General features: G+C 37.6%; 1 protein-coding gene across 3 annotated transcripts in view; it reads left to right on the forward strand.

Moving 5' to 3' along the window:
* The window catches only part of cntnap2a (contactin associated protein 2a), a 378,859-nt gene that overhangs the window by 306,691 nt on the left and 55,794 nt on the right, over nt 1–16,374 (forward strand). For all 3 annotated transcript variants that reach the window (XM_058765454.1, XM_058765455.1, XM_058765456.1), the window contains exon 16: nt 9,041–9,211. In XM_058765454.1, the coding sequence (XP_058621437.1) occupies nt 9,041–9,211 (171 nt within the window). The remainder of the gene's footprint in view (nt 1–9,040; nt 9,212–16,374) is intronic.

Genomic DNA, 16,374 nt, shown 5'->3' on the forward strand with positions numbered 1-16,374 from the left:
CAACATTCAGTGACTTTGAATTGTGAGCAGAACACAGAGACAATCAATTGTGAATATAAGGGATTTAATAAATGAAACTATAACTAACATATAAACAAACTAAGCAAAACATATATATATATAGAATGAAGGAGAGTAAGGAAAAGAGAGAGAAGAGCAAAGAATGGCAGTATTTCACATCAATTAACCACAACCTAAATGAGAATCATCAGAGGCACAATTCACCTTAAAAGGGGTTCAAACTTAAACACGCATCTAATCAGTTGTAAATGGTTACTTGCATTGGTTTGTTGCTGAATAAGAGTCTTGATGCAGTAGACGAGGTTCTCGATGATTTCTTTAGGATTGAGTTGAAGAAGTCCACAGCAAATCCACAAAGTTACTTGAAGGTAAACACTGCCAGAAGGTTAAACTCAAGAGGAGAGTTTTGAAGTGTGTTTGTCTCAAGAAGAAGAGTTTTTGAGCGTTTATTAGTCTGCGTTCAGAACTTTTGATAGTTCATTGCCGCACCCATTTTGTGGGTGGAGTGGCCAATCAGAGGCTTGCATTTTGAGCGGGAGAAGCTTCCTTTGTCTCCGTTTATGGTCCATTTACATTTTATTGCTGATCTGGAATGCTAGTGCAGCTTTTAATTCAAAACATAGTAAGAATTGTTTGATGCATTTCACAATCACATAGTGTACATCATTGTGTGAGAAATAAAGAGGAGATAATTTTGATACCCAGAAAGTAACCTTCAGACGATATTAAAGCAGAGATACACTCATACACTTGAATATAGGCATTTAACGTCTAACTAATACAAGTAAAGGGTTTTAACTAAGTTAATACAATAAGGGAATATACATACAACACATGCATATAGCAGATACATTTATAACTGCTTAATTATGGCCTAAATAGAGAAAATGTCTTTAGGTGTGTGTGTGACGTGTATTGTAAATTGTGGAGACAGACAACTGGTCTTGTGCCTGGCACGGGGGTCATTCCCTCCTCTGTGGAATGTGTTTGAAGCTTGATAGAGACACCCCAGAGGCGACCTGTTTTAGCATCCTTTTGATAGTGATAAAGACCATCTGCAATTTAGCACCCATATAAACGTAAACGGTGAGGCCAGGTCAGTAATTTATATGCAAATGTCAAAAGGCTAAAAGGGTTTTTTAAAACAAAGTGTAATCAGCCATCACTGATCCTACACAGACGTTACACCAGTATAAGGAGGCGACGTAAGAACATCGAAGACGGCATCCGCGCCATCAGCCAATGAATTGGCGTGATTCTATAAGGGCTTCAGACAATCGGCACACCCAGAGGGCGTTCCCAAAGCATCTTAGCTTACGCAGCGTCTCGTTCCCTATTCAGAGAACAAGGGTTACGCGAGTAACCCGAGACGTTTTTTGTGCACAGAGAAAACAAAAATCATGACTTTATTCAACAATTTCTTCTCTTCAGACTTACCGGGGCCTGTCACAATACTTATATATTGTTACTATTTAGCTTTTTTGATTGCTTCTATTACCCTCATTTGTCTGTTGCTTTGGATAAAAGCATCTGATAAATGATTAAATGTAAATGTATTTAAGCATATATACAATACAGTTAAAAACTTTTTTCATGAATGATTTATATGAATGCATGGTTGCTTTTGCATGGCTGTCAATGGAGAAATATACTTTTTTGCATGCAGAATGTTATAGTTCCTGCTGATGCTAACCAGCTGAACTTTGACCCATTGGTTAGGATAATTATAGTGGGTTTCAGGGGTCTTCCCAACTGAAACTAATTGATCCAGAATTAGACAAAACTTTGCACTAAAAACGAGTTTTCACTTAGCAATTGCTTGTAAATTTTACAAACAACTACAAGGAAATTGCAAGCAATACCTTGAATTAAAAGTAAAACTGAAATAATATTTCAACTTCAAAAAAAACTTTAAAAAATTTTTACAATGTAGTCTCTGTCTCTCTTTCTGTTTCTCTTTGTTTCCATCTGTCTTGAAATGACATCATCCTCTAAAAACTCTCCAGTCCGTTGTCGCAGTGTTCCTCTCCATCACGTTCTGTTTTTTCCTTCCTTAGATCTTTTATTCTCTGTCTTCTGCTCTCCTCCTTTCCATACAGTTGTTTTATGCACGACATTAGAGCAGAGAGCACTGACATTATTTAGCTTTCTGATTTAAAGCACACGAGTCACAGTAAATGTCTAGGGATAAATCTGATCTCAGTCATTATTAATGGCAATGTGTTTGTGACTCTCACTCTGTGTTTGTGGTTTAACATTTAGCCAGTAGCTGAGCAAAAAAAATATTTCAGTCAGACATTCTGTAGTTTATTTATTATGACATTGTTGAATATGTTAAGAAAGTGCCTATAAACAATCCCTGCTGAACTTCCAAGCTAGTTTGAAGCTTGTTTAGCTAGTGGACCAGCATCTTTCTGCTAAACCTGGTTTTGCTGGTTATGGTTACCTATTGTCTTCAATATTTGTTTTTTTGTTTTTTTGGTTGGTTTTTGTGGCCTGTTGTCTTTGGCACATACATTTTTGAGTGGAAAATCAGTCCAGGTACACTATCTTTCAAAAGTTTGGGTTTTTAACATATGTAGCAAATTGGCTCAAAAGGGAAATATTTATAATTAATTATTACTGGTTATAATTAATAATAAATATTTAGATTAGATCTTAGAATTAACTGTAGCAGAATCAATATTACAATTATTTGATCTGTCCGTCCACCGAGCAGACAATATAATCATTTATCAATTCTAGGAAAGGTTATTTTCCTGGCCAAGGAAGAATAGCTTTCCTACTTTATGCAGTACTAGCAATAGTTTAGTATGTAGCAAGGATCGACACTCAGTGACTTCAAATTGTGAGCAGAACACAGAGACAATCAATTGTGAATATAAAGGATTTAATAAATGAAACTATAGCTAACATACAACTAAACTAAGCAAAACATAATATATATATATATATATATATCAGTGGGGATTTCTTTAAGACTGCAAGGGAAGCTCGGCTTCCCCTATAATGTCAAAAAATTAATGGTAAAATATGTACTATTGTGTTAACATTTTATTGACTAAAAATGCGTTAGAACACGTTCATCTCAAAGACGAGTTCGTTCAGAATCAGCTACATATAGCAGGTCGGCTGACTCGATTTCCTTCTCATACATTCCCGTAGCGTCAGTGCATTTCCCCGTTGAAGCCGAGCGTCCATTGACTTCAATGGGGCTGCTCTGAACAGTTTTTTTCAGTGCTTCGAAACTAGACGGTCATTGGATAAATGCTGCGATTATGTCCCGCCCACGGACGCTCGGCGTCTCTGGGGGTGAATGGAGGAGTGGGCTGGCCTGGACTCCGGGCTTCTGCGTGATGATTGGAGGGTCTGTCGAAAGACTGCCTCTCCTTTTGATTGACAGCGATTTTGTACTATAAAAAGTCGCTGACGCTGAAGCTATTCGAGCTCAGTCCCATAGCGGCTTTGCACTTGGTTCTTATCAATCATTATATGTTTTTTTTATTCATTTATAATGTTATGTTTTAATATACATGCTGCTAACTCGGAAATTTCAAGATATGCGAGCAAAAAATGCTCCTGACACTTAGGCAGTACGACAGGAGCAAGAGTGCTGTTTTTGTTTTGTTTGTGTTCGAATCCAAATCCGCGTTGTCTTGGGAGAATCACTGATTCACTGAGCCATTCATAAAAACAGTCATTTGATTAGCTCCTGAAGGATTCAGCCGTTTTGAAAGAATCATTTGAATGACTCAGTGATTCAATCACGAACTTCTGCCACCTGCTGGCCGTTTTTAAGTTTCCCGTCTAAAAGTAGGCATATTACATTATTTTCCTACATATTTCTATATTCAGAATTTAGTATTTAAAACATTAATCTCATAACTTTATTTATGCAATTATAAATACAATCTAAATGAATAAATGCCACATCTAAATGTCACTTCATGCAGCTTCTGTGCAGTGCTAAGATGAGTTTTGTTTAGATCATTTCATGGATAACAATAGCTAGTCATTCATTCACATTATTTAAGTATTCAGAGAATAATATTGTCTGTTTTCACTTACATCTATTTATTTATTAAATTTTTATTCATTTTGTAGAATTGAATTATAAATTAAGCTGGTATAGTATCGTAAGACATTTTTATGGTATTGTGACAACATACACCACATTCCTTGTTTCAGTTTAACCTAATTCCCACATTTCCTCCGTCGAGTTTAATATCTTTTTTTTTTTTAGATTGTTTGTTCATTCATTCATTCATACATACAGTAGGCTAGGCTAGTGTCACTGGAAAAGACGCCTAGTTGGTACGACAGGGTCACAGAGCATTTTCTTGAAAAGGAACGTAGGGCAGAATTTACGTATAAATAAATGGACAATTTTTATGATGTAGGCTGAAAATGAGCTTCCCCTCTTTGAAAGACTAGCAGCCGCCACTGATATATATTGTGACGGATCGGTGGCCCTCCCCCTCATCATCATCACCACCCCGTCCCTTATTCGCCGCCCTTCACCAGGCTCCCGACTGGAGTGGGTGGATGAGAGGAGGGCGTGGGATCAACGAGGGCTGGCGGCGTGTGATGAGGCACAGCTGGACTGAATGAAGCCTCATCACCGCCGCTGTTAAATGCCCAGCGCGCCTCCTCGAGACCGGTCTCTTCCCCGTGCATGCACGCTGGTGTCCTCGTGGGTCCAGGAAGGGTGCGTGAGGGATATCGCGCCACCGGAGATGTGAGCTGCAGAACCCGCGGTCCGGGAGAACGCCGCACCAGACACGGCCGTCGGGCCAGGATGCCGGGCGATCAAGTCCCGCCAAAGGCCGAGGAAGAAGAGGAAGAGCCGCTCAGAAGAAGCCGCCGCCTCAGAACCGGACCAGAGCGGGAGCGCGTGCGGCCACCGGACTCCGCCCCTTCCTGGACCCTTCCCCTTTTGAACACTGCCCTCCTTCACGAGCCCCGCAGCACAACGAGGACACCAGATCCCCCCGTTTTGTTGGACACTTCTTCCCCTGGACACTTTATTTTATCAATTTTGTTTAATAAAAGCCTCTCCAAGGCCTGACGCCACACCCACTGTGTCTGTCGTTGGCTCCTCCCGTCACAATATATACTATATATATATATATTATATATACAGAATGAAGGAAAGTAAGGAAAGAGAGAGAGAAGAACAAAGAATGGCAGTATTTCACATCAATTAACCACAACCACAACCCAGGGAGAATCATCAAAGAATCAAAAATCACCTTAAAAGGGGGCTCAATCTTAAACACATCTAAATAGTTGTAAACGGTTACTTGCATTGGCTTTGTTGCTGAACAAGAGTACTGATGCGATAGACGACGGAGATTCTTGATGAGTTCTTTAGGACTGAGCTGGAGATTTTCCTCTGGTTCTTCTGAAGATAGGAAAGTCCACAGCGAGTCGACAAAGTTACTTGAAGATAAAACGGCCAGAAGGTAAAACTCAAGAGGAGAGTTTTTGAAGAGTCTTGGTAGTGTCCATCTCAAGAAAAAGGTTTTTTGAGCTACGATTAGTCTGAGTTCAGAACTTTTGATAGTTCCCATCCACACCCACCTTTTGGGTGGAATGGCCAATCAGGGGCATGAATTTTGAGCGGGAGAAACTTTCTTTGTCTCCGCTTATGGACCATTTGCATTTTTATTGCTGGTCTGGAGAGTTGGTGCAATTTTGATACCAATAATAATAACACCCATATAAATGTAGACGGTGGGGCCAGGTCTGTAATTTATATGCAAATGTCAAAAGGCTAAAAGGGTCTCTTAAAACACAAAGTGTAATCAACCATCAATGAGCCTAAGCAGACGCTACACATAAAAGTAACAAAAATTTTAACATAAAAAAACATATGCTCACTAAAGCATTTCAGATCAAAATCATATCAGATCAAAAACAGTAATATTGTGAAATAGTATTATGAGGTAAAAGAAGTTTTCTATATGAAACCAGCTGGCCCCCATCTTCACACAGATCTTCAACAGATCACTGGAACTGTGTGAATTCCCTTCATGCTTCAAATGCTCCACCATCATCCCCATCCCAAAGAAATCCAAAATTACAGGACTAAATGACTACAGACCCATGGCTCTAACGTCTGTGGTCATGAAGTCATTTGAAAAACTGGTGCTGGCCTACCTGAAGGACATTACTGGACCCTTGCTGGATCCTCTTCAGTTTGCCTAAAGAGCAAACAGGTCTGTGGACCATGCAGTCAACATGAGACTGCATTATGTTCTGCAACATCTAGACAGACCAGGGACTTATGTGAGGATCCTTTTTGTGGATTTCAGCTCGGCCTTTAACACTATCATTCCAAACCTCCTCCTGCCCAAAATAACTAGCTCAACGTGCCCACCTCCGTCTGTCAGTGGATCACCAGCTTCCTGACAGACAGGCAGCAGCTAGTAAGGCTGGGAAAATACACATCCAGCACTCGTACGATCTTGAACTGATGGCTCAGGGCTGCGTACTCTCCCCACTGCTCTTCTCCCTCTACACCAACGACTGCACATCAAAAGACCCCTCTGTCAAGCTCCTGAAGTTTGCAGACGACACCACACTTATCGGCCTCATTCAGGACGGTGACGAGTCTGTTTACAGACAGGAGGTTAAGGAGCTGGCTGTCTGGTGCAGTCTTAACAACCTGGAGCTCAACACGCTAAAAATAGTGGAGATGATCATGGACTTCAGGAGAAACCCCCCTGCTCTCCCCCCACTCATCATCATGAATAGCACTGTAACGACAGTGGAGTCATTCAGGTTCCTGGGCACCACCATCTCCCAGGACCTGAAGTGGGACATTCACATAGACTCCATTGTTAAAAAGGCCCAGCAGAGGTTGTACTTCCTTCGCCAGCTGAGGAAGTTCAACCTGCCACAGGAGCTGCTGAAACAATTCTACTCTGCCATCAATGAATCTGTCCTCTGCACTTCAATAACTGTCTGGTTCAGCTTAGCTACCAAATCTGACCTCAGAAGACTATGGAGGGTAGTCCGGACTGCTGAGCGAATCATTGGTACAACCCTCCCTACTCTCCAAGAACTGTACTTATCCAGAGTGAGCAAGAGGACTGGTAAAATCACTCTGGACCCCTCACATCCAGCAAACTCCCTCTTTGAACTGTTGCCGTCTGGTTGATGCTACAGAGCTCTGACCCCCAGAACGGCCAGGCACAGGAACAGTTTCTTCCCTCAGGCAATCCATCTCATGAACACTTGACAATAATTGTGGAACACACACTATTTATACACTTATACACTTATTTATCTAACACACATACTTAGTCTACATTTAAATTTGCACATAATATACCTCTACATACAAAACTGTCTATTGTAATATACCTGTGTACACAATTGTCAATTTGTATATTGTTGTTCCCTATTTACTTTCTCTATTTTTTATTCTTCTTTTATTATCTTTTTTTGTTGTTGTTCTGTCGCTGTCATTCTGTTGCACTGTGGAAGCTTCTATCACAAAAACAAATTCCTCGTATGTGTAAACATACCTGGCAATAAAGCTCATTCTGATTCTGATTCTGATTCTGAAAATGTTTTAATATTTAATTATTCCTGGAATGGAACAGCTGAATTTTTAGCAGTCCAGTCTTCAGTGTCACATGATCCTTCAGAAATCATTCTAATATGCTGATTAAATATGTATAATATGTCTATTATATATGTTGAAAGCAGTTTTGTTGCTTAAAATGTTTGTGGAAAGCATGATACATTTTTTTAAGAATTTGCTGATGAAAAGAAAGTTTAAAAGAACAGCAGTTTGTTACAATTTTTGTAACAATAGATGTTTTGAATGCCACATTTGATCAATTTAATGCTGCCTTGCTGAAGTATTCGTTTCTTCTTCAAAAAATAAAAATCAAAAAAAGGTTTGACCCCAAATGCATTATAAATATGACTGGATTTTTTTTATTTTGTTTTTTGGCAGTTAAATTTTTACTTAATTTTATTTGGGTAGGTTTTTTTTTGTTTTGTTTTTGTTTTTTTATTAGCATCAAGCTTTGTGACATCTTAACCCGCACAAAAAGTACATTTTCAGGATTTTTTGTTAGTTTGTTAGTTAGTTAATTTTCCTTTAGCCCTAATCATAAATTTCTGATTTTTTTCTAAAGAAGCAGGTGAATGCATTTTATCATGCAAAAGCCAGCATCCAAAACACAGCATACTTGTCAACAGGAATTATACGCCAGTATGCGGTGTAGCAAATGTTAGTTTTTAATTGTACAAGGAGAGAATGACGAACGGGAGATGGCATGTTATCACCCACACATGCACCCACACGTTAAAACCAGCCACAGATAATAACTACTAACTGTCACACTAATCACTGTCCACGGCAAAGCTCTGGAGATATTCGAGCTAAACATAAGCTCGCCTCAAACCTGGGTTTGATTTTGAGTGATCTCTTTATCCCTCAGCTCAGCCATCGCCCAAAATATCCCCCTTTACCTGAAAAACGCACTACTCATCATCTTAGAGAGAAATGACCCACCCACCCACTTTTTGTCTCTTCCACTCAGATAAGTGGCTGTATTACACGATGGGTGGGGGTCAAACCACAAGAGCAAAGGGAAGATGCTGGCAAGCTGGCTTTGAAATAACTCACCACACACTCTCCATTCCCCTACAGATGGTGCACTTCCACTCAGATTTGTGACAAGAGTTGACTTGTATGATTGAATTGTTGTTTTCCTCATGTTTGGTGGTTTCCTCCTAAGTGTTTTTTGATGATACAGGTCACTTCTCAAATGGTTTTTGAGTACATGAGACCTCTGAAGACTGGACACAGTGCAGAATACAGAATCAGGCAATGCAATAAGTCATTTTGTGTCAGCGAACGCTTTGCTTTTGTGAATTTCATGGTGGTTTAATGCGGTTCAGGTTCAGATATTGGATAAAAAAGACCTTGACTGCAGACTTCAGAAGCAGAACTGTTGAAACTTACATTCGGCCTGTTCTCTGGTCTGTTTTACAGGAAGCTACTGGAACGCAGCGTCATTCAACACACCGTCCTCGTACCTGCATTTCTCCACTTTCCAAGGAGAAACGAGTGCTGATATCTCATTTTACTTCAAGACCTCTGCTCCCTATGGCGTGTTCCTGGAAAACCTTGGAAACACGGATTTCATCCGTCTGGAGTTGAAATGTAAGAGTCTGGCTCATGTTATCTATGTTTCTTCTTGGGTTTTTTTATCCCTTTCTCAATGTCTGTCTGTCTTGCTGCTCGCTGAATCCCTTGGTTGTGCACTTACTGCTGTGAAGTGTGAAATTTGAAAAGAGAAAGTGCTGAGCTGGCACTTTAGAAATTTTGCCTTGAATCATTTGCTCACCAGTGGATCCTCTGCAGTGAATGGGTGCAGTCAGATTGAGAGTCCAAACACCTGATAAAAACATCACAATAATCCACAAATAATCGACACGACTCCAGTCCATCAATGAATGCATTGGGAAGTGAAAAGCTATTTGCAACACTGATTACAATACATTTGCCGCACATGTTTGGCTGATTGTTCTCTATTGAACACAAATGGAAGCTTAAGAAAAAGCAAACACTGCCGAATTAAAACACTCTGTGTAATTGCTCATAAATGTCTTTGTACTGACATTTTACAGCCTTTTTCTGCAAAAAAAAATGCCTAGATTATACATGAAGCAGCATAACGGAGGATTTGAATTGTACGCTGTGTAAAAAAAGAAGCAAAAGAGGCGAATCTCTTTCTTGCAGATTGAGTTTTCACCCCATAAGCCAAGCTGGCTGCTCCTTCACACTGTTTACTGCACAATAGGCAATACAGAGCGCAAAACTACACCATTGCGGATAAATCGTGTCTTGCATGCAGTGTTTCATGTTTCCTAAAGTGGGTCATTGTTGCAGAACGATTTTTCGCTTTGTAATGTATTACTCAAATGTCTGTGTAAATCTTTAAATGCTGTTGTTATGTGCTTTGTCTCTCATTTCTGCACCAGTCGATTGTTTCCGTCTTACCTAGACTGAAGGCCAGAGGAGAAAAGAACAGATTCAGCTTTTACATAGCCAATAGCTAATGGTTTTTATGCAAACACAAACATGCAGTCATTTTTTAATTTAATTTCGGACCTATATGATAAAAAAAAAAGTCTAATAATTTCTTTTACACCTTAATACGTTTGCTCATATGTCCTCAGAGGTATTCATCAGATAAAAAATAATCACCGCAATAATGTCTTTGTGTCGCTCTGATTGGCTGATTGCTCTGTCAGTGTCATAATACACATCTATTGTGTTCACAACCAGTCTGCAAATAGGCCTGAATGAATCAACCTGATGAAAATGGATGGACTGATTACAAAATAAATAAGTCACCACTTTTGGTCTCATGCAAATCAAATGAAATTATTTGAAAATGCATTCTGTGAGCACAAATTTAGTAACCAGTGACTATTTAAGATATAGCCAAAGCAACAGTTAGGTTCACACTTTATATTAGGTGACCTTAACTATTATGTACTTACATCAAAAAATAAGTACAATGTATTTATTGTGGTCATATTGTATTGCAAAACACTTTTGCTGCTATTGAGGTGGGATATGGCTAAGGTTAGGGACAGGTTTGGTGGTATGGGTAGGTTTAAGGCTGGGTTAAGGTGTAAGGGATGGGTCAACAGTGTAATTATAAATTTAATTGCAAAAATTAATTACAGATGTAATTACATATATGTATTTTTAAAAATATAAGTACAATGTAAAAATATGTATATACACAATAACTGCATTGTATCAAATGATTAATATAAATGTAAGTGCATAGTAGTTAAGGCCACCTAATATAAAGTGGGACCACAGTTAGTACTGACAAATAAAAACTTTCTTATGTAGATTATTTAAAGTATGAAATATTCTGGTATTTGTTAGTTTCTGTTTTGTCTTGTGTTCAGATTTATTTTTAAATATATTTTATTAGATTAGATTATATAAGATTATTTAAACTATTATTATATACATAACTGGATTCTTTATACTGGTGTTAATTTAATAGTTCATTTATATTATATTATATTATATTATATTATATTATATTATATTATATTATATTATATTATATTATATTATATTATATTATATTATATTATATTATATTATATTATATTATATTATATTATATTATATTATATTATATTATATTATATTATATTATATTAATTATATTATATTATTATATTTTATAAACTTCACAAAGACTTTGAAATATCCTGGTATTTAGTTAATTCGTTTTCATTTTGTGTTCACCTTTATTTTTATTATATTTTATTAGATTGGATAACTATTATTATATGCTTGATGAGATTTTGAAATATCCTAGTGTTAATCTATTATATTATATTATATTATTTAAACTTGAGATTTTGAAATACTGTGGTATTCACAAATAGAAAATAAATATAAGCATACAAAAATATTATAATAGGTTATTGGTTGCCTGGTGATAGTGTAGTGCCTCATAGCTGTGTTCTATGTGCGTCACTGATTAAAAAGTTCTATTAAAATTGTCCTTATGTGTTGAGTATTTATGAATACTGTGCTCTGGTAGCAGGAAATCATTCCTTCAGTTTTTACACCCTTACACACACACACACACACACACAGTCTCCCCAGGCACTGGTGTATCTCTCAAGGGCTCTGAAGACGCACACGGAGGGAAAGAAAGCTGCTTAGTGGCTCCATTCGTCAAATTCACACATCCTGCAGTCTCCCTGTCCTCATCTCAGGGGCACGAGGGAACGTGAGGGTTACGGTGAGGCAGAGGACGTCACATTCCCTGTTCTCTCATTTACACACATTCCTGAATCCATACATAACCCATTATTTTTACACCCTACTGCTTTACCCTTCCTTTGGACTGGGAGAAGCAAATCTTGTTCTGTTCCCTCCATTCTTAAATAAAAACAGGAAAAAAAAGCTTCAGGTGAGACCGAGCAGAGAGAACAGCGACTCGCTTAGTGCTTTCTCAGAGGCTGGTGACAGCAAAACATCAATCACTTGATGGAGGAGTGCTGGGAGAGAGACGGCCAGCCGGGCATTATGCATACAGCACATGTAAAAGTCTGCAGGCCTGTCCGTGGAGAAGACGGCACTGTTTGTGCTGCTAGGGCACGGATGCATACAAAGTGGCCCTGAATGAGCCTGGCATGATCGGAATATGGAGGAAACAGGAAGGCATTAGCGCTTATTGCTGCTCGTTTTGCCCCAGCAGTGTCACGGTCCTCCAGAGAGCAGAGGGTTATTGGCATCAGAGATCACTGAGGGTCTCCGCATGACAGATGTGCTGCCTTTCCATATTCAACTCTCAATCAGGGGCTTTACTCAGCTAGAGACTCTCCGTATTAGTAAAGGCTGGTGTGTAGGAAAGAAAAATTACAAACAAGATCACATAAATATTGAATTATTTCTCCTAGAAAGCAGTGAGATTCAATACTTTTGCTCAAGTCTCCTGCTTCTCAGATTGACAATCTGGGCAGTCTGCTATCAAAATCCAGAATATTACTTTTAAAATATGATTTCATGTGATTTAATTTAAATATATGAAATCAAACATTTATTTTCAAAATTATCTGTCCTAGGCTACCTATTAGTTTTATAGTTTAATACATGTTAAAACTTGTCTTAATTGCATGCATAGTTTTATTTCTTTAAATGATATTATATTTAAAAATAAATCTCTTATGCTCACCAAGGCTGTATTTATTTGGTTTAAAAATGCAGTAAAAAGAGTAACATTGTGAAATATTATTGCAATTTAAAATGTTAATGTTTTCTATTTTAACATATTTAAAATATGTAAATTAAATATAATTTATTCCTGTAATGACAAAGCTGAATTTTTAGCAGCAATTACTCCAGTCTTCAGTGTCACATGATCCTTCAGAAATCATTCTAATATGCTATTTGATGCTCAAGAAATATTTTTATTATTATTAATGTTAAAAACAGTAATATTTTTGTAATTTTTTTTTCAGTATTACAGATTCTTTGATGAATAGAAGAACATTTATTTGAAATATAAATCTTTTTTGCAACATTATAAATGTTGTTACTGTCACTTTTTGTAAACAAATGTATTAATTTCTTTAAAAAAAAGAGATCTTATTGACCAAATAAGTACTGTAGTCCGGCCTGAAGTCAATATTGGTAACCCAAAATAAAAAAAAATGTAAAAAAAATTGCAATACTCTTTAGTCCCAGTAGTGGCACAGAAATTACACACTTTACCATTTTTCTGATGTTTTTTAGAGAATAGAGAGAGCAGAACTGATCTAAAAAGTTGGGAAAGACGCATTAAAAACCTCATCAGCCTGTCTCATGAATATTAATAATTAGGTGATGTAACATTCACCCAGTTGTTCTAAATAATTGAAGCCAAGTGGGTTGTAGCTGCGTTAAGAGATAAGCTCTCACATTAAAGAACAACTATGCCAAGCACAATGATCTAAGACGTCAATCTAGCATGTTTACTTTGCAAAACAATTAAAAAGAGCACAGATGGATTTACCACTGACCATTTGTGTGTTCATTCAGGCTACTGCCATTCGGTCGTAAAGCCATTGTATATAATTATCTCCCAAAAAGTTGAGACTGGTCAAACTTAGAAAGTTACAATAATTCCTATGCCCCTGAGAGAGGACGGTGAAGTAAAGAGAACAAAAACAAAGTTCAAGAGTGCATGTGTGCTGTTGTGTGTGTGTATCAGTGTCTGAGTCTAAGCCTCTGTGTCTAAGCTTGTCGACCGCACTGGTAGGTCATCTACAGCGGCACCCAGCGTAAACACTCCAGAGCTTTTCTCTAAAGCTGGATATTCACCTTCTGCATGAATCCTTCCTGAAAAGAAGAGTAATCAGGCCTGGCTGCAGGCCTGTCTGTGAGATTAAGAGTGTGTTGGGGCCAGTTGTGTGTGTGCGTGTGTGTAGGCAGAGGAGCAGATTGTGAAATTGAAGCTCTCTGCCTTTTTTTCTAGCCTTCCATTATGTCTCATCGATTTATGCCCTGACTCCTAATCCTACTTCCTTATTTTGGGCTGCCTGGTTTTCTTCAGTTACGGCTCAAAACTGAGGCCCAGTGAAATCCACTCAGAGCATGAAATGAGTGGAGGGCACCGCGCTCGGTTACTGTCGAGTGGGAGTTTGATTTCAGTTATACATCTAGATCAGCTGCCCTCTGCGTTCTGACTTAAAGTTAAAAGTCTTCTTAAAAATATGTTTTATGCATTATTTAGAGTGTTAAGTGTTAAGAATATATTTTTAACTCAAATATTTTAGTGATTGCTCTAAAATTATGTTTTATTATGTTGAATTATTTAACGAAACAATGTTTTTCATGCTGTGTGAATGTAGCTGTGTAAAACACACATGCTGGTGCCCTTGAAATTGTTCTGATGGTCTTGAACAGAAAGAGAACAGAATGAAGCAGTTAATGTCAAATTAAGTACAGTAAGCGTGTTAATTGTTGAATAAATTAAACATACTTAATTATGGAAGCCTGTTCCTACTACGGAATAAAAAATAAAAAAGGTAATTGTGACTTTTTATCTATTTTTATCTTTCACAAACGTTTTTCTTACAATTCTGAGTTTACAACTCTCAATTTTGTTGTTGTCGTTGTTGTTACCACTTTTTACTGCGACTTTTATGTCACAGTTCTGCCTTTTTTCTCGCAATTGCGAGTTTACATCTCACAAAACAAAAGCCTTTTCTTCTCAGAACTGCAAGTTTCTGAGTTTTTCAATTCTGAGTTTGTATTGCAAATCTAAGAAAATAAATCACAGAATTGCAAGGAAAAATGTCATAATTGTGAGATAAAAAGTCACAATTCTCAATTTTGTTGTTGTTGTTGTTACCGCCACAGAATAAGAAAAGAAAAAATTAAGCATATAGCGTTAGTTCTGGCAAGTCACGTGAGTCAAGCTTGTATAAGCTGACTCTCAGCTGATCACATCTACCTATAGGAATACGACACCTATCACGGCATTCCTATAAGCTCTATTCAGTATTATTCAGCAGCTTTTTCGCTTGCTCAGGCGCAAATTACCCTCCTCCATCCCCAACTCCTCCTTTCACCACAGTCAGGACTTGGCTTTCTGATATTCCTCGTTGAATCAGACACCTTTTATCTTGAATAATGTGTTCCACTTAAATATCATTAAATACATTAATGATATCTGCTTTGACCTGCTCATTCATAACAGGCTGCATAGATGGGCAGGGAGTTTTTGCCCAGAACAGAACCATGCCGCCAAACCAAACTGTATGCGAAGTGTCAATCATTTTGACAATAGTGGTCCTGACAGAAATGTAATTGCGACTTTTATGTCACAATTCTGCCTTTTTTCTCGCAATTACGAGTTTACGTCTCACGATACAGACTTTTCTTCTCAGAAGTGCAAGTTTATGAGTTTATATCAATTTTGAGTTTGTCTTGCAAATCTAAGAAAATAAATCACAGAATTGCAAAGAAAAATGTAATAATTGTGAGATAAAAAGTCACAGTTACCTTTTTATTTTTAATCCTGTGGCAGAAACAAACATCAATATTTAATTAATCTGAGTCATTTTATGTGCAGTGCTAATTGTGCTTGAACACCAAAATATTATTTTACTGTAAATGCATATTTGTTTAAAGAAAGTTGGAGTATTATTTTAATTTGAGAACCATTTATTATTATTATTGTTATCTAATCTTAAAGTAATGTTTTTGTAGCAACCGTGATACATTTGTTTAGGATTCTTTGATGAATATGAAGTTCAAAAGAACAGCATTTGTAGCATTATAAAGGACTTTAAATGACAACACATTCTCAGTTAAATTAGAATAAGAGATATTCTAATACTGTGTGGTACACCCTCAAAAAGTGTATCAGAATGCCTCCTCTGTAGTTCTGACTGTCAGTGAGCTCTGAGCCAAATCCTTCGATTCCTTCAATCCTTCAAATCTCTGCTATCTCTCTCTTTTTTTATCTCTTTATCTCTCTTTGTCTGTCTTTCTGCTGGTGCCCCCTGTTGGCATTATCTAGTACAATCTCCCTACTGTAACTCTGGCACTAGCCCAGGGGAAAAGAGGCTCTCGATGGATGATTGAATGATGGGTGGACGCCCACATCTGCTGCTTCAGCTCCGTTTCATCTCAAATGCTCTCTGCCACTCCCGCTTATCTCTGCTGAGGAAATCTTGACATCAACCACCATTGAATATTCATGACTGATTCTAAGGCATAACTGAGCTTATTACTCTCCTGTTTCCTTTTCCCTTTTTCTGTACAAAAATTATTTATTATTTTTGTAC

Source organism: Onychostoma macrolepis, chromosome 24, assembly GCF_012432095.1.
Source record: "Onychostoma macrolepis isolate SWU-2019 chromosome 24, ASM1243209v1, whole genome shotgun sequence".
Taxonomy (NCBI): domain Eukaryota; kingdom Metazoa; phylum Chordata; class Actinopteri; order Cypriniformes; family Cyprinidae; genus Onychostoma; species Onychostoma macrolepis.